General features: G+C 44.9%; 2 protein-coding genes and 2 pseudogenes across 2 annotated transcripts; 2 read left to right on the top strand and 2 right to left on the bottom strand.

Moving 5' to 3' along the window:
• Positions 1-1,266: 1,266 nt before the first annotated feature.
• On the bottom strand, positions 1,267-9,264 carry LOC100845501. Its single transcript, XM_003571629.4, has 8 exons — positions 8,957-9,264; positions 6,862-7,179; positions 6,381-6,640; positions 5,458-5,599; positions 4,980-5,351; positions 4,756-4,887; positions 3,733-3,861; positions 1,267-3,627 (listed from the first exon to the last, which is right to left on the bottom strand). Exons 1-8 carry the CDS (start codon positions 9,068-9,070, stop codon positions 1,513-1,515), a joined length of 3,582 nt encoding a protein of 1,193 aa, XP_003571677.2. The 5' UTR covers positions 9,071-9,264; the 3' UTR covers positions 1,267-1,512.
• A 2,234-nt stretch (positions 9,265-11,498) lies between these two features.
• Positions 11,499-13,554, top strand: LOC100845198 (ubiquitin-like-specific protease ESD4). The gene is made up of 8 exons (XM_010238230.3): positions 11,499-11,703; positions 11,986-12,071; positions 12,211-12,382; positions 12,485-12,583; positions 12,692-12,823; positions 12,933-13,033; positions 13,120-13,297; positions 13,398-13,554. The coding sequence occupies exons 1-8, from the start codon at positions 11,602-11,604 to the stop codon at positions 13,464-13,466; spliced, it is 939 nt and encodes a 312-aa protein (XP_010236532.1). The 5' UTR covers positions 11,499-11,601; the 3' UTR covers positions 13,467-13,554.
• A 4,114-nt stretch (positions 13,555-17,668) lies between these two features.
• Positions 17,669-22,115, top strand: LOC100844893 (annotated as a pseudogene).
• Positions 22,116-23,855: 1,740 nt separating this feature from the next.
• LOC100846832 lies at positions 23,856-24,162 on the bottom strand (annotated as a pseudogene).

Here is a 24,162-nt window from a genome sequence, read left to right as displayed (position 1 = left end):
GTATTCAATAAAAATATATACCACGATAGATTTAATAAAACTAATTTAAATTATTAAATGTTGCTATATTTTCCGTTAAACTTGGTCAGAGTTGAAAAGGTTTGACTTGTGGCAAAGTTGGAACTTTTTGCATTTAGGAATGAAGTGTGTAGATTGCCGGGAAGTCAGAGATCATGACCGCGTCTGGTTATCGGACAGAGAACTGAGTTTGTGTCATTGACAATTCCAAATCCATCAGAGTTCCATTGGTTGAAAGCCGTGGTTAGTCATGTTTGACCATGTCCCAACTAGAGCGCTAGAGCGGAAGAAAAGTCCCGTGAAACCATCGACCATCAGAGCTAGGAGGCATATGGAAAATGGTCGGAGCAGATCTCTTACAGGACTATTGCACTTCAACGTGAGAGGGGTCAGACAGTCAGGGTGCGTTTGGATCTTAGGCAAAGTTAGAACTAGCCTTGCAAAGCAAGGTTAGGCGTTTGGTACATGTAAAAAAAATATTTTTTTATGACAATTTAGCCCGCAACTGCTGCCAAATGCTCGCTTTGGGAGGCTAGCCGATTTGGCTCGCTCTCAGCGGCAAGCAGTAAAAAAATATGAAAGACAACTAGCGCATCATGGAATTCTTCAAGTTTGACTGGCCAAGTCCTGCTATCGTATCACGTTTTCAACTAGCAGCTAGGAGCAACCAAACATTGAGCCTTGCCTCCGTATAATCTTGCTCAGCTGGGCTAATCTAGCCTAGCCTAGCTAAGCTAGCCAAGCAAATTAGTAGCCGAGCTGTTCCCGATCCAAGGAGCTAAAGCGAGCGCTAGGGGTGCCGTCGTGCCGACCTGGGAACTGAAATGCGATGATTCTATAGCCTCTTTTGCTTCTCTAGTAGCGGCAATGCCATATGGGCATGCAAAGTATGGCATGACCCAATGAATCTCTTTTAGACGCTCGTTCTGACATCTGCCAACTTACACCGAGTGAGGCGAGGTCTTTGCTTATCTTTAATTTTCTCAATGACAACAGAGGACCGAGTATTTGGATCCACTCTCCCCTGCCCTAGAAAGCTCACCGGAGAAACAAAATGGCTGTGGTCACCCTGAATTTCGATGAAAATAAGTAACCACAAACAGTAAACGACGATGTGAACTCTGCCCAAATGGACGATGCCCACAATTTGCACCGCAACCAATTCGTGCAGGTGCAGATTTCCCATGTCAAACATCTCGTCGACATTCAACCAAACCCAACTTTGGAGCTGGAGCAAAAGTTTATACAGAACCAAACCAATTGGAAGGAAACATCATATAGCAAAACTTCAACTCAAGATTTTTTTTAAATGTACCTGCTATACCACTCACTATCTTTCCAGTTTCCATACACACAACTCAAATCCAAAGAGAAGGAATAATAAATATTCAAGGGGAGTGCAGTAAAAACCCTCGAGGTATTATTCTGTTGATGGAGAATACAAATCACTCGCTGAGTATTATGCTGTGACAAATAAGCCGCTTTCTTTCCTGTCTACATGAACGAAGATATGCTTATAGTCCTTTCACATCCGGAGAAAAGGTTATATTCCTTGACATCTGTCTCCTCCCTCGAGCAAGGCTGATTTTGGGCCATTGGTGGCTTTGTCATTGCCGCCATTGCCCCTCCATCCGGTTGCACGTCTTTGGACGGCGCTGAGGCGGGAGGGGCTATTGGCAGGTTAAATTGGAACAACGAGAAAGGTGTGCTATCATCCGGTGGTTTGAAGTTGTTCTCTGAACACCCATTCTGGGCCACCACCAACTCCGACTCAGGAGGAAGGGTATGACACCCATTCTGGACCACGACCAGCTCTGACTCAGGAGGAAGGGTATGGCACCCATTCTGGGCCACCACCAGCTCCGACTCAGGAGGAAGGGTATGGTGATGTTGCATGTCTGGATTCATGACCATCGGTCTTCCATTTATGCACAGTGGGGTTGGTGGCATGGCACTGAAGGTCAACATAGTCTTATTGATTGGCGGTGCAGGTATATACCGGAATTCCGGTGGACCTGAATAAGGATGTATATTGTTGCTGTACTGCATTGGGAAGTCAACACATTGGTTCCCGGTGACACTGTATCCAACAGGGCTGGGGTAAAAGGTGCCAGGCTGCGGATACGGTAGGTAGCCACTCGTCGGAACTGACAAGTGATGGCTGTGGAACCCCACAAAAGTTGACGAGTATGGTGGTGTCTGTACCTTGTGGTGATGCAATACATGGTCCTGGAAAGGGGCCATGCCCAAACCAAATTGGTTGCTACCAGGAGGGTGCATGCTTTTCGGTTGGTATTCTCTGAAACCATTTCCTGCACACATTTCCAGTAACGACCGGGAAGCATTCTTTGCTGGTGGATCACCTGGGCTGCTATTATTCCTTTCTGAAGATTCTTCTGAATCAGAAGTGGAAGAAGAAGATTCTGCATTCTGAGCACTCAATGAGGTCATGCTGCTCATACTGCTATCTCTGTCTCCCTCGCTTAGACATGACGAGCTATCCGAAGTGGTTAGCTTTGCCATTTGACTGGCACCTTTTTTCAAGCAGGAGTCAGGCTTGTTCACCACAGCAGGTTCATCATTGCAAGCAGCTTGAGTTTTGTCCTCTCTATCGCCTGGCTGATCTGTGTCCGACTTACAAGCTTCCTCAGATCTATCAGAACAAACTTCAGCAAGTGGTTCACCCCCTGTGCCAAGCTTTTCACATTCATTGATATCCTTAGAACACCCCACTTGATCGGATCTTCCAGTATTATCAACTGTTTCGAAAGCATCATGTGCATTCCCTAAGCTGGCTTTCTTTCTTGCATCCATTGGCTCCCAGACTTGCTTTGGACCTGTATTCTTGTTTGGTATAATACCAACACGGCTTCCTTTTGGCACAACAAAACTATCCACTGGATAGCACCTGCGGTACTGCAACCTGGGCTTTTCAACCAATGTTTTCCTGGGCATCTTCACATCCCTGCTCGATCTAGCTGAGGGAAAATATCGGTAATCTTCCTGATGGCCACAACTGCAGGGGTTGTACTCGTACCTATCTCTTGTTCGGCTATTTATACTGAATGCAGAATTGCAGCCTCTAGAAGTATTCCTTGTCCTCTCCCTTGATTGGCAGTGAATGTCACCAATGTCCTCAGAGTCATCTCGGCGGTCTTCATACCAACAACTGGTTGCCTTTTCTTGGGGGGAATCCCTTGTAAATCTCGGTTTTCTTCTTGATTTTGATTGTTCACATATGAAAGAGTCACTGCAATCTGCGGGAACAAATTCTGCTGTTGTACTGCATTGCTCATTGCTTTGTTCATCAGCCTCCGTGCTTAAAGATTGATCGGCAGAGGTATCACGAGAGAATTGTTCTGCAACCACAACATTACCTTCCTCATCGCTAGCTGAGTATCTGGAGTCAAGAATATCTGGTGACTGACAATGACCTGGTGTTACATCACCAGAAGATTTTGATTGAACTGGCATTTCTTCCTTATCTCTTCCCTTCTCTTTCAATCTTTCTTTCCTTCTAAGCTTCTTTTCTCTCTCTTTTGCTCTCCTCCTCTCTCTGCGTTCTTCTTCTTCACGCTTCTCTTTCTCTTCTTCTTCAAGAAGCTTGGTCTGCAAGATGAGTAACTCGAATTTAATACATATCAAATAGGAGAAAATAGTACCAAACAGCATTCCCATCCTATTTCTACATTTACAATAGTACATAATAGGCACCTGTTTTTCCAATGTAATTATTTCTTTGCAAGCAACATGAATCCGTTCTTCCAGTAGTTTCAGTGCAAGAGACACAAATACACTGTGTGCATTTTGCCGGGCTGTGCCTTCTCTGAAAGCCTTTTCGACCTGTAAGTAAAAACAATGTTGTAGCATTAGCTCAATGCTTAAAACTAAGGAGCATTCTAATTTTCTTAGAAACTACTACTTCCATTCCTAAATATAAGATGTTCTTGCTTTGTCCTAAGTCAAACTTTTTAATGTTTGACCAAGTTTGCAGAAAAATATATTACCATCTACAATATCAAATAAGTATACTATGAAGATTGAAGATACATATCATGAAAGATTTAATAAAACTACTCCCTCCGATCCATAAAAAGTGTTGCCCATTTTGCACTAAGTTAGTACAAATTTTGTACTAAGTAGGCGACACTTTTTATGGATCGGAGAGAGTAACATAGAGTTATAGATGTTAGTAGATTTTTCTACAAACTTGGTCAAACTTTAAGAAGTTTGACTTAGGACAAAGCTAGAACATCTTAAATTAAGGAACAGAGGGAGTATATATCAATTGTTCAGCTGACTATCTGCCCCTGATTCTTTTTTGTAGATGAAGACTGGGGAAGAACTATGCAGACATGTTAGCTAAAAAGAAAAATCAATAGTGCTGCTAATATAACCATCACATATTTTAATAGAATGAGTGGGTAATTTTTTTTATGTGCACTAGGTATAGTATGGTTGAATCAGCTACTTTGATTATTGAAATAGGCCACATGTAGCATAAGCAAAGTGAAGAATTTCAAGGGAAGAAATATCCAGTGCACTATGACAAAGGCACTAAACAGGTAGATCAACAAAGAAATAGGCCTCAGGGAAGAACATGCCATTGAACATTGAAAACATAGAACAGAACGCATTGCGAGGGTATATCATGACAGTGCTCCTTCCATCCGGAATCTATGATCAGTATCACAATCTTATGAGTTTCTTTTGACTAATTGCTATAAATCACAGTACCTGTTCTTTGAAGATCACTGTGGCAGCATCCAAGAGAAATTCTCTTGCAAGTTCAGGACTCTTAGCATGCTTCTGTGGATGAGCACCATCGCTATCAGGATCATTCCCGTCCCTATCCATGGCATCGTCCTCCTGCTCATGCATTTGACAACGATTTAGATATGAACTTTCAATATATCGTACATTTCGGTGATAAATAATTCTATACAACAGGATCAACTTACATCCTCTTCCTCTGCTTCTTCAGCATACTCAAAGAAACTTCTAACACTTTCACCTTTGGTAATGGTCACAAACCCATCCCCCACAATCAGCCTGCGGTGAACACATGATTGACCCTTCAACGCGTGGGCCTTCACACAGAATTCTGTGCAGCGGCCATCCAGCCTCCACGCTCTCAAGGTGACAAAATAGTCTTCATACTGGTCAAGATCAAGGCCTTTCTTGTGGACTTGGCCATTCATTCCCACATCTTCAAATTCTAGAATATCAGCTTTTCCTTCATCAGTTCCAACACCTAATTCAAAATGATGATAAGCTCCATCTTGCTCCAAGAAATCTTGGTGCCAATCAACTAGAACAGCATCCTCAAACACCTAATATTGTCCAAAACCAAAATGTTAACAAGCCAGGTGTTAAACCACTTATACATGAACTATATGTCATAGACTAGGAAATTGAAAATGGAATGCAACCCCTGACCTCGCAGTGGAAAGCTGTATCTGCAACACAGAACCAACTAGTGCAGCGAGGTTCCCTACGCAGGCGTTTCAGTTCCTTAAGCTCCTTAAATTCACGAATAACATTCTTTCTACAGTCCCTGCAAAACCTCTTGCTGTCGAACCTATTACACAGAAAATCCATCCAAACAATTAATGAAATATTACACCAAATATGAGTCGGAGAAGGCTAATGAGTAACCAAGTTTTCTTACAGTCTTGACAACCATCCCTATATATCAAGTGAAAATGCATTACAATTTAGAATATCCCAAACCAGAGAAAAAAAATCAGGAAGTCAGGACAAAAAAAGGAGACTGAAGGTACTGTAGTTTCTCTTGTAATATGACAGATAACTTATTCTAGCTATTTAAATAGACGGAAATTAATATTTTGCAAACAGATAGAAAACATCCAGACATATTCATATTTCCAAAATGCATATTATGAGAAGAGTTGGCACCTAAGTATACAAAACAGCCCACAAAGTTGACAGAGTTTTAACGTGGCATTAAGGGTTACAGAGTTTTCGCTTAATAAATATACGGAGTATAAAACTTTAGAATCTCCTAGTTCAGCTATGCAATTGTATCATCAGACATGGTAATTACATATATGAAATGATGCTTCTGCTTCTTGGACACAATTTCTTTACAAATTACAACCAATTTAGAGAAAGTTATGCTGACAGTATCATCAATGTCAAGAGGCCAATAATCAATTAATTAAGTAATCTTCTAATACCATAACAATATTATTCCAGTGATGGGCCAAAGCAAAAAGAAAGTATTATAGTGAACTCCCAGTCCACCTGAACATTTTTATATATCAGCTGAAAAGACATGTCATCAACATCAACATACCATCTAAAATTGTATCAAACAAACAGCACTGCAACACACTCACCTATGCATAAGTCTTTCAATGAAATCCTCCTCCTTCATCCGTAAAAGAGATGATCTAGCTTCATCACCCAGTGCAGACCAGAAATCCACCAGAGTATCACAAGAAAGGCGCGCAGTGTGCAAAGCACATGTGTCTCGCGTTCCATGCCCCCTGCCATAATTAGCTATAGCTGGGCTAATCCATCCTCTTCCTTCCCCACCGCAGGCATCAGGATAAAGCATTTCCCGTTCACGCTCCCTCGCCCGTGCATTGTCAAATACCTAGTTAAAACAACGTCGAATTAATTGGAATACGAATAACTCCTAATCTACCAAGCAAACATTCTCCTGAATAAACCCACAAGTATGGTCCATTTAGGCATATACAACTACATGCAAGGTATGCGAAGAACACCTCAAAAAATGTTGCTAAATACACAATAAAGAACGGGAATGTAAGTATCTGAACTGAAGATTAAAAAATAGCTACTGTTAAGGCTTACATTCTGGAGTACATGAAGAGATTTTGCATTTATGAAGCAGTCAAGAAGTGTTAGGATGCCATCCTTTGTTGTTGAAAGGCCTCCCCAAGGATGAACTGATGGGTCCTGAACATCATGCGGTTCAATCTCCAAAACTCTTGGTTCACCGGAACTTTCTTGATGCAGCGACTTTCCATAAATGACTATTTGTGTGAAACTTTCTAAAAGCAGCCCATTGCACCTTGAACAGTATAGATTTTTGCGAGCATGCTCGATCAGGGTCTGTTTATCTATTCTGAGGAGCGCATGCCGTCCTTGAGGTGATAGGGCATTCCAAAACTGTAAGAAGTGAATTCACAATAGAAATGATCAGTTCCATTAGTAAATTATCATATCAGAAGTAGAACTGACATAATGATTAAACAAGTACTCCAGAAAAAAAAGCTGATATTCTCAAAGAGGCTAAAGGAAAAAGGTAGTATGTTCAACAAAAATCAATTGTAACTAACAGCTGGTTTAATATGCAGTATAACACCAGCACAATTTTACTGTCATCCTAGAAAAAATCAAAGATAGGTGGGCATGCAGACTGTAGGGGCTTCGTAAAGAACTCTCAGGGCATACAATGTATTCTCAACATTGGGGCACCTCACCCAATTATTTGAGGAAAGATCAAGAAACATTAGTACCAATTCAAGGTTAGGGGATATTTTTCAGTTCCAGTTCATATAACAATATTCCTCCATTATAATGAATACATACCATTCAACTGTCCAGCACAGAAACTACGATACGTGGGAGAATGAGCAAGATAACCTTATTTACTACCCCATAATATACTTTCCAATCTGTAGATCCAATAGTTTCTATTGAAAAGGTAAATCTCAGTTATTCAAGGCAACTTAAAAACGATATTAAAATTTCCAGCCAAAACTATATTTCCAACTGAGGGCCAGTAGAACCTGCCTAAATTAAATTAGAAGACTAATACAGTCACGAGAATCCACCAGAACTCGTACAGGAAACGGATAAATTGATTCACTTCCAAACATGACAAAGCGTTACGCATGACCAAAACTTATGCGCCAATGGTAATAGGCCACACATCTTTCTGTTCCGAAATGAAACCAGAACCTCTGCTACAATTGAGCAATGCCAATCTAGACTGAGCGATGCAGATATCAATCCCAGAAAACAAAGCTAAGCCCGATCCCATATATCCTCCACATCAAACCGATGTTTTGGAGCTAACCTAAAAGGACACCAGACAGTGGTGGCGCATAAACGCTATGTGCCAGTCAAGCACTGAGATAGCCCTAGAGGACCGTAGTAACGGTCACACAGTTCCCAATTCTCCTAACAAGCCATCCAATAGTAGTCAAGCAATGAGATAGCCCTAGAGGACCGTAGTAACGGTCACGCAGTTCCTGATTCTCCTAACACCAATAGTAGTCAAGCACTGAGATAGCCCTAGAGGACCCTAGTAACGGTCACACAGTTCCCGATTCTCCTAACAGGCACCAATAGTAATCAAGCACTGGGATAGCCCTTGAGGACCATAGTAATGGTCACGCAGTTCCCGATTCTCCTAACAGGCCGCCAATAGCTAGTTACTCTACAGAATCCAGGTTGCTCCCGTCATTGCAGTCAGCTAGCACATCAGTAACCGACGCCATCCAGCGCATCCAGTCAGATAGTGCATCAGTAACCGACGCCATCCAGCGCATCCAATTGCTTGAACACGACAAAGCGGTCGATTGTATTATTCAGTCAACTAAGGATACTCCAACCTGCAATTACTCAGCAGAACAGTTAGCTGCTCCACCCATCCAATGCTAGCGGCACAGCGCAGAGCTTAACAGCAGCTGACGGGGGGCAGAAGCAATCCAGTCCAGCTACTCGAGCGAACCCTCATCATCACACATACCAGACCGACCGACCGACCAATCAAATCAACCCGTGAGAGACCGAAGTAACTAAACCAAGCTGTCCGGCCGGGAGTCACGGAGCCAATCAGAATTACGTCTCAGATCCGCCCCAGCTAGCTGAGGCAGGTGTCGTCATCCCTACAGGGAGGTCAGATCCGACGGAATTCGGGCCGGGGCGGCGCTGGTACCTTGCGGAGGCGGTCGAAGGTGATCTCGTCGCGGCGGCGCGACCAGATCGCCGACGAGGAGGAGGAAGGGGCGGGGCAGGAGGACGGCGGCGCGTCCGCGACCATCCCGGGCATGCCGTGGTGGACGACGTTCAGCGGCGTGGCGGGGTGAGTCGGGTTGGCGGCATCGGCTGGTTGGATGGATGGGATCTGAGATGTGGGAGAAGCGGGGGTTTGATGGAGGGGGAGCCGCGGTGGCGACCCAGAGCCAGAGGATGAGGAGAAGGAGGACGAGCTCTCTCTGGTCTCTTCTCCCTTTCTCTCTGCGTGTGGGCCTTGTGTACGAAAACAAAATTAATAGTCGGGAAAGGAAAATGAGAAAGAGATACTAGTACGAGTAGTAGTATTTGGACCAGGACTGGATTGTCTTTTCCAACTTTTCTTTTCGGAGAAGAGAATAGAATACCATGATTTTTTTTTAATTTTCCTTGTCTTTTTTCATTGGACAATTGAAATCTCGATTTTTTTAATCCATGGTAAATGTAAATGTAAATGTAAATGTGAGAGAGATTTTCCTGACCATTGTTACGGGATGCTTGTATATATGCTAGCCAATGTACTACTACCTCTGTTTATTTTATCTGTGGTAGTCTTAAGTCAAACCTTGCTAATTTTGATCAAGTTTGTACAAAGAAAAAAACAATGATGAAAATATATTTTTGTAACCATGTTTGGCTTGGGAAAACCTCAAATGGAGAAAGTAACAATATTTGTTGCCTTGAGTAAACTTTAATTCTTTCAAATATCTTATGGTCACGTAACATGTTTATTCCAACTTAAAAAAAATACATCTAGTCACTACAGGTGGCAGCATATGGTTGAGACCTCAACAGAGAGATTGGGTAGCTACGCTGATGCCCATGTTGCGGAGACAACGGCCCTCCAGTTTGGCTTGTCTCTGGCCCAAAAGGTGGGTTGCCACCACATAACTGTGAATGTTGATAATGCGCAAGTAATCGACACCATGATCGACAAGGGTACCTCGTCAACGATTGCGGTGGCGATCTATAATGACTGTTACCGCCTCAACTTTGAGTTTGTGAAGATCGAGTTCTACCGCTGCTCAAGGAAGACAAATGGGGTCGCCCACAAACTAGCAAAGTTGGTGAAATTTTCCACTCCTGGTGTTTGGTTTGATATGCCCCACCCCCATGCCCACCCCATTGTATCGTCCCCATCCTTACTTATGATGGTACAGTTCTTTCAGATAAATAAAATGCTCTTAAGTTTTTCTAAAAAGGGACCTCAACACGAGAGAGAGAGAGAGGGGTATATGTTTAGGGTTGAGTGAGATTATCGTGACATGCAATCTCTAACATATAGTACGGATCAATATCTGAGTAAACAGAGAGTAGTCAACTTGTCATAGAATGATACTCCTCTAACGATGTGTTTAAGAAGTTTGATCGATTTTGTGAGCATTCAATGTGATCGCTTTATATTGTGATTGTAATGTCAATGACTTGTACGGGTCCGTTTTGTTCTCAACGCTGTGCACACTCATGCCATATGCTCCTAATCTTGTTGACTCTTTTCACCATGCCTTAACTTGTTGGCTTGACTTTTTCCCTACGTGGCATCTTGAGTTTTTCCTTGTTTGACTTGGTCGTCGCCGCATGGGACCCAATCTATATAAGATAACCATAATCTCTCTCATATTCTCTATCCTATAAATTCCATACATTTGAAGTGCACGATTAGTTCGTCATCCATAAAAAAATTATGACATCAAGAAATGGATCTGGTGCATTGTGTGATGACCACAATTCCAAAAATGCACCGCAATCTCTACCGCATTCCAAAGCATAAAAAACCCATGAACTAAAACATGAATCTGAGTGATGGCCAAAAGTCAAGAGTCAAAGAGGAACCACCACTCTAATCATGATTAAACTTCTTGAACAAAAACTAGGAAGTTAAAACTAGACTGTCTAGGTGGTCTCTCATGTCTCCATTATACTTGGGCATGGGTGGCTCGGCCCGAAGCCCGGGGTACCAGGCCAGGCCCGGGCTTCACTTTTCCGTCCCAAGCCCGAAAAAAGCCCGAAACGACTAAAAATAGGTATATTTTTGGAAAAATAGGTATAAAAAATCATTTATTTATTCTAAAAGTAATTATTTTAATTCTAAAATGGCCTTTTTCCGGGCTTGGGCCGGGCCGGGCTCGGACTTGAGGTTTTCCCGTCGGGCTTTATGAAGCCTGGCCCAAACCCGGCCTAGCCCGGGGTTTGCCCAGCTGGTATAGTATCCATGCTCATGAGTCGTGAGCCGTTCGTGACAATTTCGTCGATACTGGCGATGAGAGTATATGGATGCTGCACATGAAAAAAATTGTGTTTCAGAAAAAGGAAAAGGAAGGTAGTACGTAATAGCTGGTAGGTAGCTTGGTGTCGTCATTATGTGTGTAAATGATGATCTAGATCAAGTAAGTGTCGTCAGTATGTGAATATACATATAGTATTGAGGACCAGCTGGTAGCATGCTACGCATGTTGTCATGGTAACACACCCTTCTCTCGCTGTCAACTATATATACACATATTAATTTGGGAGGCACATCGATCGACGAAGAGATCGATTTGGGAGGGAGGGCTTAACTAATTCCTCATGTGTACTGGCACTGATGCTGATTCTGTGCCCTGCAAGAAAGAGCTCTTCCGCCTGATCTACAATTCTCCTCTCTACCTTCGTAACGGCGGCAAGCAGCTGGTACGTACGAATACGTATCTACGTAGACATATAGTTCTTCACCATGTAGGATAATATAATTTCCACATAACTGGACGTGAATATGATCGAAGAAATGGATTCTCCTAGTTCTGCTGCTTGTCACACACTCACACTAACGTACAAGCTCAAGTAGAGCTTTCAGTCTTGTTCTCTTTTACTTTGAAATATTGCTTGCATTGCATTCGTTAAACGGCAGATTCCCCGCCCTTCCTGCCCACTTCAAATCTAACATCACATTTTTTATTTATATCATCACCTCAGGAAATAAATCGATTTCCAGTCTCTGCACTTGAGAGGAGATACTACATTGTGCTGTGTAGACTTGGCCACAGCGAAAGATATCAATGGTAAGTATATGTTTTATCCTCGTTTATTTCTGCAGTTTTCTCTGTAGTTTTAGAGCGGTTCTCCACTGTGCAATTTTCTTCTTCTTTCAATCCCTTCATCTTGGAAAATTTATAAAATTGTCTCTCTATTTTGGAACAGTGACATTGCTATTATGTACCGCAAGGTTCGCTGCTCGTATCGCTCTCTTGGCCAGTCATTGATGCCAGGAGGTCATGTGAATAACTTCCTGATTTCCGTTTTCTGTCGGAAACTGTTTGATGACTGCCATCCTTCTATTTCTAAAAAGCATTTCTTCTTCTCTTATATTGGGGTAAGCATACTCTTTATTCAAATTCCATTGTGTTTTCATATGTTGGTATCTATCAATCGTAAGAACTATGGTTTGTTTGCTAATTCTTATGCATTTTAACAGGAAAACATTCTCAAATACAATAGCAGAGATCAGTTTAAACTCATACGTAACGCTTTTAAAGGTGCGAGTTTAGCAATGAAAATTGATGCATGCGAATTGGTAATGGGGGAGCTTTACTTTCCTTGTTCTTTCTCAAGATAGTTCTTATCCCTTGTATGTGTGTACTCAATATATCAACTTCTGTTTTTAATTGTTCTTCTATTGCAGCTCTTTTTCCCTATATGCCATTGTGAGCACTGGTTTCTATTTGTTGTCGATCTACAGAACTGTTTATTTGCATTTATGGATTCCTTATACAGTAAAAAGTCTCGCTATCAAATTGTGGTCAGAAGCTTGCTTGTAAGTTATTTTATTTTCAAATCCTTGCCTTTGTTCTTTCATGTCACTTTCCAGAGTACTTGACCTCATCATTAATTATCAGATGGCTGATGTGTTGTTATTTAATTAGATTGGTAATTTCAAGCATCTTTGGAGAGAAGTAGTTGATCCAGAGTACAATTTTGACAATTTCCGAATTGTCTATCCTGCGATACCAAGACAAGGAAATGGGTAATGCTATCTACAGTCTATAATGTTTCTTGAATTTTTTCCCTTAGCATCCAAGTTATTGAATTGTGTTTTGTCTGATTTTTAAGGCATGATTGTGGCATCTTTGTCATGAAATGCATGGAGATTTGGACCCCTGGAGTAGTTCTTCATGATTATTTTTCAAAGGTCAACATACCAAACATAAGGATTCAATACGCAAATCAGCTCTTCTTCAGTTCCAATAATACTGTTGATAAATCTTTGGTAACGGATTTTTTCAGAGAGGTAATGCTCTTGTTTTCCAATTCTTTTCCTCTTGTCCTTTATCTGCTAATTAAGTACAGTTCTGAGCTGATGTTTAATAGCGGTATGTTCTTCTCTGTAGGGCAAACTTCATCTGGTCAGAAAGAGTACAACTTCACCTCCAAGCGAGTTCCATATAACGAAGAAATAGACATTGCATATATAGGGAAATCTGAGAAGCATAGCGTTGATATTGTCTGGACTTGATGATCACTATATAAATTCAATTCAATTCAATAGAATTAGTGTGTCAGGCGTGAGTTTCTCTGGATTAGGTTCCTCACATGAAGGTTTTCAACAAAGCAACAAGTGTATTGTGTTGCAACTTTAGGCTCCGTTCGGGAGCGCTCCCAGCTCCCAGCTCCGCGGCTGAAGCGGGACAAAATCCGTAGAGCTGAATCCGTGGAGCGGAGCAGGGTCTATTTCCAATTTGGCAGAGCGTGGATTTGACCGGGTCCGAATTTCACAAGTGCGTGGAGTTGAGGTTATTTACCCTCGATTGCCATTTCACCGGGTCCTCGGCGGCTCCGCCTGCAGATGCGCCTCCGTGGCTCCTCTCGGCCGAGTCTCCGTTCCAGCTCCTCCACGGCGGGGCCTCTGTCTCTCCTCCCATCGGCCTCTCTGGCTCTGCATCCTCCGACCCGAGCTCGTGCAGCCGCCCATCGGTCTCCCAGGCCGCCATGGCCGTCGACTTCGAGCTCTCCTCCGCCCGGACGATGCACCCGCGGCCCACTAATCCAGCCCATAAAAGGCATTGCTGCTCAAAGCCTAGGCACCAACACGCCCTAGTCCAGGCCATAAAAGCCCATATATTGACCCGGTCACCTTGTTGAGAGAAGGGTAGCAGCGGCCGCTCACGTAGCAGAATTGCACAAACTTCCCGCACAAACCATCGTGGCAGTAGGATGGGTCATGGGCGTTCGGTTTTAACCGATAACTCGGTTCGGTTTTCCCGGTTGTTTAGTAATTCGGTTAGCGAAAAATGTCAACCAAATATGGTCGTTTTGTTAGCTAAACTAAATATAAGTTCATAACGACATAGGTTTTATCCTATTTATCATTAACTCGGGTTATTCAGTTAACTGAGGTTAATAATAAAATTCACCGAATTAAATTTAGCTAATCACACATAGCAACCAAAATTAGTACCGGTTAATTCAGTTTCGTTTTCGAACCCAGCCCTGCATGTCAGGATGCTTTATGTTGGGAGTGCGTCCCAAGACCGAAATAGGCCTACCTCTCTATTTTCATGCTCCACGCCAGGCGCACGGTTGTAAGTGTCTTTGAGACTCTTGGCTTTGGCATTGTTCCCGTATCTTTTTGGTAATTTTTTAAGTAATCACTAGGGAGGAAGACTCCCAACCTGAATTATATTCTGTACCAATATATTAAATTAGAGTTGGTGGTGATGGTACGACCGCCGCCGTACGTCATGTCATCAAAATTACGGCCAATATGCCACCGCTCGTTATTTCTCTCGACCCGGACGCCTCCAGCGCCCAACCTGCTCGATCCCCTCCCGACGCCCCACCCAACCTGCTCCATCGCCCCCGTCACCGCAGCCCCCTTCCTCTCTGGCTACCCCTCCCACTCGCCTCCTTTCTCTCCGCCGACCTCCTCCTCCTTCCTTCGCATGGACATCACGGTTTTTCTCGCTGCAGTTCGCGGCCTGCTGACTCCAAGCATGCCGACCCCACGCGAGATCCACCCGACGACCGCTGTCCGCAGTCCCAACGTGTGATCCAGAAAGTGGCCGTCGTCCGCAATCCACGCATGAGATCCAGTAGGTGGCCGACCATAGCTCAATCATCCGGCGAGTCCTTGTTGTTTTCGTTTGTTGTGGTGCTTTGCACTAATCGACGGATAATTCGATAGCTAATTGGGATGTACTCCCAACCTGATTGATGGTAGCTGCTATGGATAATAGATAGATTAGTGTTCTACCATGCACCGAATGATTACCATGTGCATGCTGTGATTGGAAATTAGCATCTACTGATAGTTCGACTGCATGCTTGGAAATTACCATTTTCTTTCTATGGGTTCCAGACTTTTGGATGTATACAATTTTGCTCTATGTTTTGAAATTTTGTATTGGATCTTTTCTTGTTAGAATGTGAAAATTTGGTACAAAATTTGAATGATGATTTATTAGTGCACGGGATCATCTTTTAAAGTGGTCGTGACGTGTGCGTTGGGCCATGACAGCACACGAGCATTTTCGCTAGTATTATTTTAAATAAGAGTTAAAAAAAAAGCGTCCACACAACAAAAAACTTGGACTTGTCTTTCCAGCGGTCTTCATCGATATGAAATCTGTACACCGAGTCTGAGCACCGGAAATACGTGCAGCGACGGAGACAGGGGGCCGGGGGGATGCGCTAAACGCTAGTACTAATTCGCGTGGAAAATAGATGCCCATCTGCACCCAAAGCCCACTGCCAACCAGCCCACCAAGGCACCAAGCGACCAGGCCTGCAAGTGACGTTCCTGATTCCTCGACTAGTCGATTGAGCGTGGAACTCCAAGGGACATGGTGATTGTTGGTATTCTGCATTTGATTGATCAATGGTTCTCTTCCAGTTTCCGCAAAGGTGTGAACCTTTTTTTTTTTTTTTGAAAAAGCAACTTCATTAAACAGTCGAGAGTTACAGCATCCAAGATCACATCCGGACCGTGCCGAATCTAACCACCGGTACGGTTATTTACCCTAGCGTAGTTTGCCAAAATGTGGCTAACAAAGTTTTGAGTCTTACTGATTTTGCAAACGGTAACAGGATGTTCATCAAGCAGACGGCGGATCTCACTGACACACATGGCGTAGGGCGATCTGTCAGGATGTTTAGAGCAGGCCATTGAGAGGGTCTCAGCACAGTCCGATTCCAGGATGATGAACTTCTCAGACCAGCCCAACGCAGCTCTCAGGCCTTCTTCACACGCCTTCAGTTCAGCTTTGAGGGCACCAGTGCAGTGAGGGATGCTACTGCAGGCTGAGAAAATAACCTCTCCTCTGTGGTTGTGAAGAACAATGCCAATACCAGCAGAGCCGTTGTCCGGAGAAAAGGACCCGTCCATGTTCAGCTTGACCGAATCAACATCGGGCGGCTTCCAGCGAGCATCTCCAGACTTGAGATGACCGTCCCGCTTCTGATCGCCTTTCGATCTAATAGAGTAGGCACACACCTGCTTCCCCTTGACCACATCTACCACATCGTTTTGCTTGATGAGAAGAAGTGAGTCCATGTAGCTACATAACAACCGCCGAGAAGCCACCACCGGTGCAGGAGTTTTGTCGTGCATGATGTCGTTATGAACATGCCAGATACGCCAAAACATCATGAGAAGCATCGCAACCTTCGTCTTGTCCAGGGTCGAGAGAGCATGGAGGAACCAGCCCGGCCCCGTGTTCTGCAGCTTGTTAGGATCAGGGATGTCCCAACACGAGCGCATGGCATGCCAGATAGCACGCGCATTAGGACATCGAACAAGGGCATGGAACGAGTCCTCGTCCTCCCCTCCGCAAACTTGGCACGTTCTAACCTTTTCCATCTTTCGATTGCAGAGGTTGACTTGAGTAGCGAGGGCATCTCTGCTGAGTTTCCAAGCAAAAATATTTACCTTCCTCGGCACTATATCGTTCCAGATCGACTTCCACTTTGGGCTGCTCCCATCAGGTCTACTGCTCGTCGCCCCATAAGTCTGGCCAGTTGGTGAGATGTCTCGACCAAGATGATACGCCGACCGCATCGAGAACTGACCCCTCTTATCGGGGTGCCAAGCCAGGAAATCCTGCTCATTCCGAATAGACGGTTTGATCCGGACAATGCACTCAATATCGATGGGGAGAAAAAAGTTATTTAGGCGCTCCATGTTCCACTTGCCATCAGGGGTTAAGAGTTCAGAAACCCATCTAAGACGACAATTTCTCCTCGGCGATATAGGCCTTCTGCTATAATTTCTTGGAATCCAAGGGTCCCTCCATATACGCACATTCTGACCATTCCCAATTCTCCATATGACGCCTTCCTTGATCAGCTCTAACCCGAACTCGATTGCCTGCCACGAGGATGAGGCGTTTCCAGTGAAGACAGTGTCAACCAGTGACCCATTCGGAAAATACTTTGCTTTGAGAACTCTCGCACACAAGGAGGTGGATTTGTCAATTAGGAGCCATGCTTGCCGGCGTTTAGAATTTCGATCTGCCCAAGGAGTCACCACGTCACTGGTTTAAAGTGCCATTAACCATCTATAAATTACGCTACTCTACCACCATCTTCTTAGTTACTCAGGCCTCAGCCCAGAGTCCCAGCCCCCACACTTCCCCGGCCAGCCACCAACTCTCTAGCCTTCGCCATGGCCAATGCCTGCACAATCCTCACCTGCACTGTGCGCTCAGTACGGCTGTTCAAGATTGGCGGTTTCAGCTTGGTGGCCAGTACCATGGGCAACGATGAGTGCATCGAATCTAGGTGGGACGTCGACGGGTACGAGTGGGAAATCCAATGCTATCCTGCATACTATCACTCAGGTTGGAATTGGGTAGGATTAAAGATTGTCTTACCCAGTGAACTGCGCAGCTGCAACATGAGAGCGAGTCTAGGCTGTCTCCTGATACATCCGAAAGTGTTGCATAATGGCAAGCCACAAAACAAAATGAGTGTGTCTTTGTCTCATGCATTCAAGCGTCCCAGAGATTGCTCGTCTGTAATGTTCGTCATAAATATGAGAGTGGAATTACTTTGTTGCAATCCCACTATGTTGAGAAGGTCTTGAGTCGCTTCGGTTTTACTGACAGCAAACCTTCACCAACACCGTATGACCCCAGCGTGATACTCAGAAAGAACAATGGAGAAGGGAAAGATCAATTGAGATACTCTCAAATAATCGGTTCCCTTATGTACTTAGCTAGCGCTACGAGGCCTGATATCTCTTTTGCCGTGTGCAAACTGAGTAGGTTCACGTTAAACCCGGGTATAGATCATTGGTATGCACTAGAAAGGATATTGCGCCATCTAAAAGGTACGATGAGTTATGGAATACATTATTCAGGGCATCCAGCTCTGCTTGAGGGATATTGTGATTTGAACTGGATCTCTGAAGCAGATGATCTCTACGCCACAACCGGGTATGTATTCATACTTGGTGGTGGTGTAGTATCATGGAGATCTTGCAAACATACCATATTGACGAGGTCAACTATGAAAGCAGAGCTTGCTGCTTTAGATACAACCACCTTTGAGGCAGAGTGGTTGAGAGATCTTTTGATGGACTTGTCGGTGGTTGAAAAACCAGTGCCGGCTATTCTGATGAACTGTGATAATCAAACGGTTATTACTAAACTGAACAGTTCAAAGGATAACGCGAAGTCATCAAAACACGTGAGGAGACGTGTGCAGTCTGTCAAAAAATTGAAAAACTCCGGAGTGATAACTGTCACATATATTCAAACATAGAAAAACCTGGCAGATCCCTTTACCAAGGGACTATCACGTAATGTGATAGAGAGTGCATCGAGGGAGATGGGGTTGAGACCCATGAATTTTGTGCCATATAGTGGTAACCTAACCTATGTGATCGAAGATCCCGTGAAGTAGGATATGAGAAGAACGAAGCTATCGGTATAACAGAGGAGAGTATGTTATAACCCTCTCTATGTGAAGATGTGCGACTCTCAAATTGCTGTAAGGCAGGTTGGCGACATGCCTTAATGTGTTCATTGCGGCTATATATGAGTAGCGAAAGATGATGTCCTACAGAGTATTCTTGAAAGAACACACCTATATGAGTCCGACTGTCTAACGTCGCAGTTTATGAGATTTGGGTGATCTCTAGTAACTCATGAAGAGACCATGGAGTATGACGCATATGCTCCACCCGCGGGGTAGACTACTGATAGCCCAGTACTGGTTGACTTTGAGTGAAATCTATTTCACGCCAGCTTGCAATTCAAGGCTTGGTCCATTGTGAGTGTGGATGGATGTAACTTAAAGTTCTAGGCAGAAGTTCAACTTAACAGTCTCTGCTGACACACTAGTATATAAACAAGTAGCGAGAACAGGTAAATCTCTAAATGGGTATTTGAGATCTGGTGGGGGATTGTTTGAATTTGGTGTTGGTGGGCCTGATCAGCCCAAGCCCAAGTTTTAATAAATTCTGAAAATCTCAAAGGCACATTCATGAAGTGGGATGAGGGGAGTGGGAAGGGAATAGTCCCACCTTGCTAGTTTAGAGTGAGTGAGACCAACATATAAAGAATGTTGCTTCTCACCTGTTGAGCAAGTGAGCACGGAAAATCCCCACGCGCGCTCCTCCTCCTCCTCCTCCTCCTCCTTCGAGTTCGAGCCGTGACGGTGCGGTGCTTCCTATCTTTTTTTCACGCGCGCGAGGTATTTTTGTGGAGTCGGTTCAGGTTTTGTAAACCGAACCGACCTATAACTGCGGGACTATATGAAAGGGCATTTCGATCTCTAAGTGTTTTGGTGTTAATGACAACATAACTTGTGGACTAATCGTGCACCAAGTGTTTTCAGATTTGATAACTAGTGTTGTGACACGATTCATCGCCCTCGAAAAGGAAAGAAGAGTATAAGGATTTACGGCGTTTTATTTTATTGAGTCGTAGGAAAATCCGTACTATAAAGAGGGAGTCCATTTGGGAAAGCTTTGGGTTAATCAACTTCAGGTACACAAATCTATTAGATTGCACCCACATAAAACCTAATCCCAATTTTGAGTTGAGAGGGTTTTAATCCTGCTAAGCCTGTCAGACTTTTTCAGAGTTAGCCGGTACTACCGCCTAAATAGCCGGAGGTTCCGGTGGGCGGAAGTTCTGCCCTGGTACTGGTCAGGTACTGAAACGCTACTGGAATCCTACGGCGTATAACGGTAGGAGACCGGTAGCAGGGCGGAAGTTCTACCCCCTAGAACTTCCGGTCCACTACCGCCCTGGTACTGGTGTTACTGAATTGTGTCTCAACGGTTGGATTTCGATGGGGTATAAAAGGGGCTTCGTCCCCAACGGGTTTCCTGGCCCGAGCACACCCAGTTCATCCCCATTCTCTCACTCAAGAACACCAAGAGCTTCAAATCTCGAGATCTCTCTCCCTAGTGCATCCCCCAAGCCAATACTTTGAGGAATGGTTGAGAAGAGCTCGATCTAAGGTTTCACCAAATCAAAAGTTGATTCCCCTCGTTCTCCTTGGTGGATTTTGTTACTCTTGGAATTTTGGGATCCCTAACCGGAAGGTGTCTCTTCAAGCACTCCAATCTTGTGAGGAGGTGTTTGTGGATTTGGGAAGGAGCCTCGAATTTAGTTATGGATTCGTGCCCTTTCCCTTGTTTGTAAAGGTTCGGCGTTCGCCTTCAAGGAAGCCATTAGTGAAACTCACCTCGCCTTTGTGGTGTTGTGAGAGCTCATCCCACCTTTGTGGTGTGGCGAGTTGGAGAATAGAGTGAGCCTTCGTGGCGTCTCTCCCTTTGTGGTAGAGCACTTCTCCAAACGGAGACGTACACCGATCCCAATAGGTGGAACTCTGGTGAAATCTTCGTCTTCCCGTGTGGTATCATACTTGCCCTCTTTACTTGTTTTACTTCATTGTCTATACTTTGCTTCGGCTAGTGCTTCGGCTATTGCACTTCATACTAGGGTTGCATTCCTTTTAGAAAATTTAGTGAACCCTAGGATTAAGTGTTTGTATCTTTCAAGAAAAAAAAATTAAAAAGTAAAATTTGTTAGTCGCCTATTCGCCCCCCTCTAGTCGACCATACCGATCTTTCAATTGGTATCAGAGCTCTGTCCCTCCGATCGCTACGCAACACAACCGAGGTAGGGTTTCGCCTGTCTCTCGCTTTTGCGCCGTCGTCGTAGTCTACTCCATCCCGAGCGCCGGCGTGTACCCGCGATCGGGAGAGCAGGTCTCCGGAACCTTTCGCCTTTGCGATCCTGTACGGGAGAGGACGAATAAGGTTTTTGGGAAGCGCTCCGCGCGACTGCTCGCTTCCCTGCAACCACGGGTCATCTGCCTCTTCGAACCGGCAGGTGCGCGACGCGCCGCCATCTTCTTCGTCAACAACTTCGTCAAGCGAACGCAACAGCAACGGTTTCCTCTCCACCGCAACAGTACGTATGCTGTGATTCAATCTGTTGTTTAGTTATGATCTGCGAGTTCATATTGCTGTTCGTTGGGCTGTTTAATACTTCTAGTATTTTCAAGATGCATCTGTTAGTTGCTACTGTAGTCATGATCTATATTCTGGAACTATTCATTGAATTGTTATTTTCGAAATTGCTTAATTTTCCAACAGTGTTCATGGCCAGAGTTCTTCGGGGCCATGAAGGAGACGCGCTCGCGGCGCGTGGAGATCGAGGGCATGGAGGCGGCAGCATTCAGGGCCATGCTGCACTTCATCTACACCGACACCGTCCCTGAACTTGACCAGGAAGAACTGGCGGCGGTGGCGACGATGGCGCAGCACCTGCCCGCGGCGGCGGACAGGTACGGGCTGGACAGGCTCAAGCTCATCTGCGATGGGAAGCTCGCCGGCGGCATCTCAGTGGACACGGCGGCGACGACGCTGGCTTTAGCTGAGCAGCACGACTGTCGACTGCTCGCGCCTCAGGGCCAAGTGTGTCGAGTTCATCGTTAGCAGTCCTACGATCCTTGATGCGGTGTTGGCGACGGAGGGGTATGAGCACCTGGAGGCAAGCTGCCCTTCCGTACTTACAGGCCTTCTCAAGTCTATTCATGGGATCAGAAAGAATCGAAGCTTCGCCATTGGGTGTACGCGTCTCGTTTTGTAATTCTTCATCTTTGATGCGTGATCGATTTACAGAAAAACTTTATTATGCGTGTGGGAATAAGAATTGAAGTGTTGCAGCTCTTTTCGTATCTTTGATGCATCCTTGCGTGCGTTTCTGTATGTATTTTGTTCATCTTTCCATGCATGATGTACTGGAACTTAATTCTACTTGTTGTGGCCTGAAAACTAAACTGTGTTGCTCCCTCCTTTTCTTATTAGAAGGCACGCACGCATACCTAAGTTAATTATGTGAGTTCTAAGCCCAATTTGCAATTAGTTTCAGCTTCGGTTTCTGTAATAAGGAGTTTCATTGTGGTATAAGATGAACTCCGGTAAGAGTAGATTTTCATAGGATTTTGTGTCCAGTAAGAGTCGGATTGATATCCAGTAAGAGTCTTAGCGTTGAGTCTAAACCGAAGTTGTATTCGGGTAGCGTCGTGTTGGGCAGGGATTCCTGTCGAGTTGGACGCGGAGTCGGTCTCGTATGTAACCCATACACAAAGGAATACAAAGGCACGGCAAAGGCAGCTTATTGCCAGGAAAATCTCGAGTTCAAATCTCTTCTAATCGATAGCTCTAAAACTCTGTTTTGCTGTTCTGTTTTCTGCCGCGGCAGGAAGAAAGCTACCGCGGCAGGACGTGAATTAGGGCCAAATCCAACATTTGGTATCAAAACCTCGTTGTGATCTTGAAGGAAAGTAGATCATGGCGCCGGGAGCATCTGCGTCTGGGGCCGCTAAAGAATCTGCGGCGCCACCAGCGACTTCTATCCACGATTGGATCGGAACGACTACAGTCAATGAGTTTGCAGCAAGAGTTTCTACTCTGGTAAACGGAATTAGGGATCTCGATGAAACCCTAATAGAAGTATCGGTCGTGCGCCGATTCCTCCGTGCTGCGTCCCCTCGATATGTGCAGATTGTCATCTCGATCGAGCAGTGTGTTGATATAAAAACCCTCACGATGGAGGATCTGGTTGGGTGGTACAAGGCCCACGATGAACGTCTTCGACATAGCTACGGAGATAGAAAAGAGGACGAGCATCTCATGCTCACTAGAGCTCAATGGCAGAACCTGTACGCCAAGAGAAGCGGCGAAGCATCCGGAAGTGGCGCTAAGAAGGACCAGAGCAAGCAGAAGAAAAAGTCCCAAAGCAATGGCGACAAAAATTAGATAGAGTTGGCTAAAGGTCAGTTCGGTTTTGCCCAACCTGACAGAGATCGACGAGGAATGATACAATTTTAGTTCAACCTCTCTCAAGTCTCTCTCAACCCCTGTAGAGAATCTTGCAACGGAACGGGATTGGCTTGCCAAATACTCCTACGTAGCCAGAGTCTATGAAATATGGGTGCAGCCGTATGCAAACACGGTAGGAGCTTGTACTATTAAGGGGGAATGTTTAGTACGGATTCCTACAGTACTGTTCGAGGAGTTGATAAGTTAATTCCTGTGGATGTCTACTTGCCGGGTTGCCCACCTAAACCGGAGGCAGTCATAGATGCCCTAACAAAACTTCGTAAGAAGATATCGCGAGAAATAGTTGAAGATCGAATTCGATCTCAAAATAAAAACCGATATTTTACTGCCGGTCACAAGCTTTATGTTCGGCGGAGTACTCGTACTGGAACTTATGAGCAAGAATTGCTCCAACGGGGTGGTATGACACATGACGACACGATTGGGGCCAGCAGCCATAGGTGGAATTAATGGAACCGGCCGGACGTACTTGGAACTCGCGAGCTTAGACGTCGACGACCTTGAAGTGGTGTCGGTTCTTGACGACGACGTCGTACATGTGGGTGGAGCGGAGCCTGGAGAAGTCGCGCGGGAGCGAGATGAGGTCGGCGCTGCCGTCGCGCCTGTGGAGCTGCACCACGGCCCGGTCCTCGTAGTAGCGCTCCCACCCCAGCGTCCCCAGCCGCTCCAGGGAACGCATCGTCTCGTTCGCCGCCACGTACACCAGCGCCTTCTTTGCCCCTCCTGCTCCCCTCCTGCTCCAGCTCCGTCACCCCGTCGTTCCTGAACACCCACACGCCTCCTGCCGCCAT

Source organism: Brachypodium distachyon, chromosome 3 (assembly GCF_000005505.3).
Source record: "Brachypodium distachyon strain Bd21 chromosome 3, Brachypodium_distachyon_v3.0, whole genome shotgun sequence".
Taxonomy (NCBI): Eukaryota; Viridiplantae; Streptophyta; class Magnoliopsida; order Poales; family Poaceae; genus Brachypodium; species Brachypodium distachyon.
This window is presented reverse-complemented; position numbering and strand designations above follow the sequence as displayed.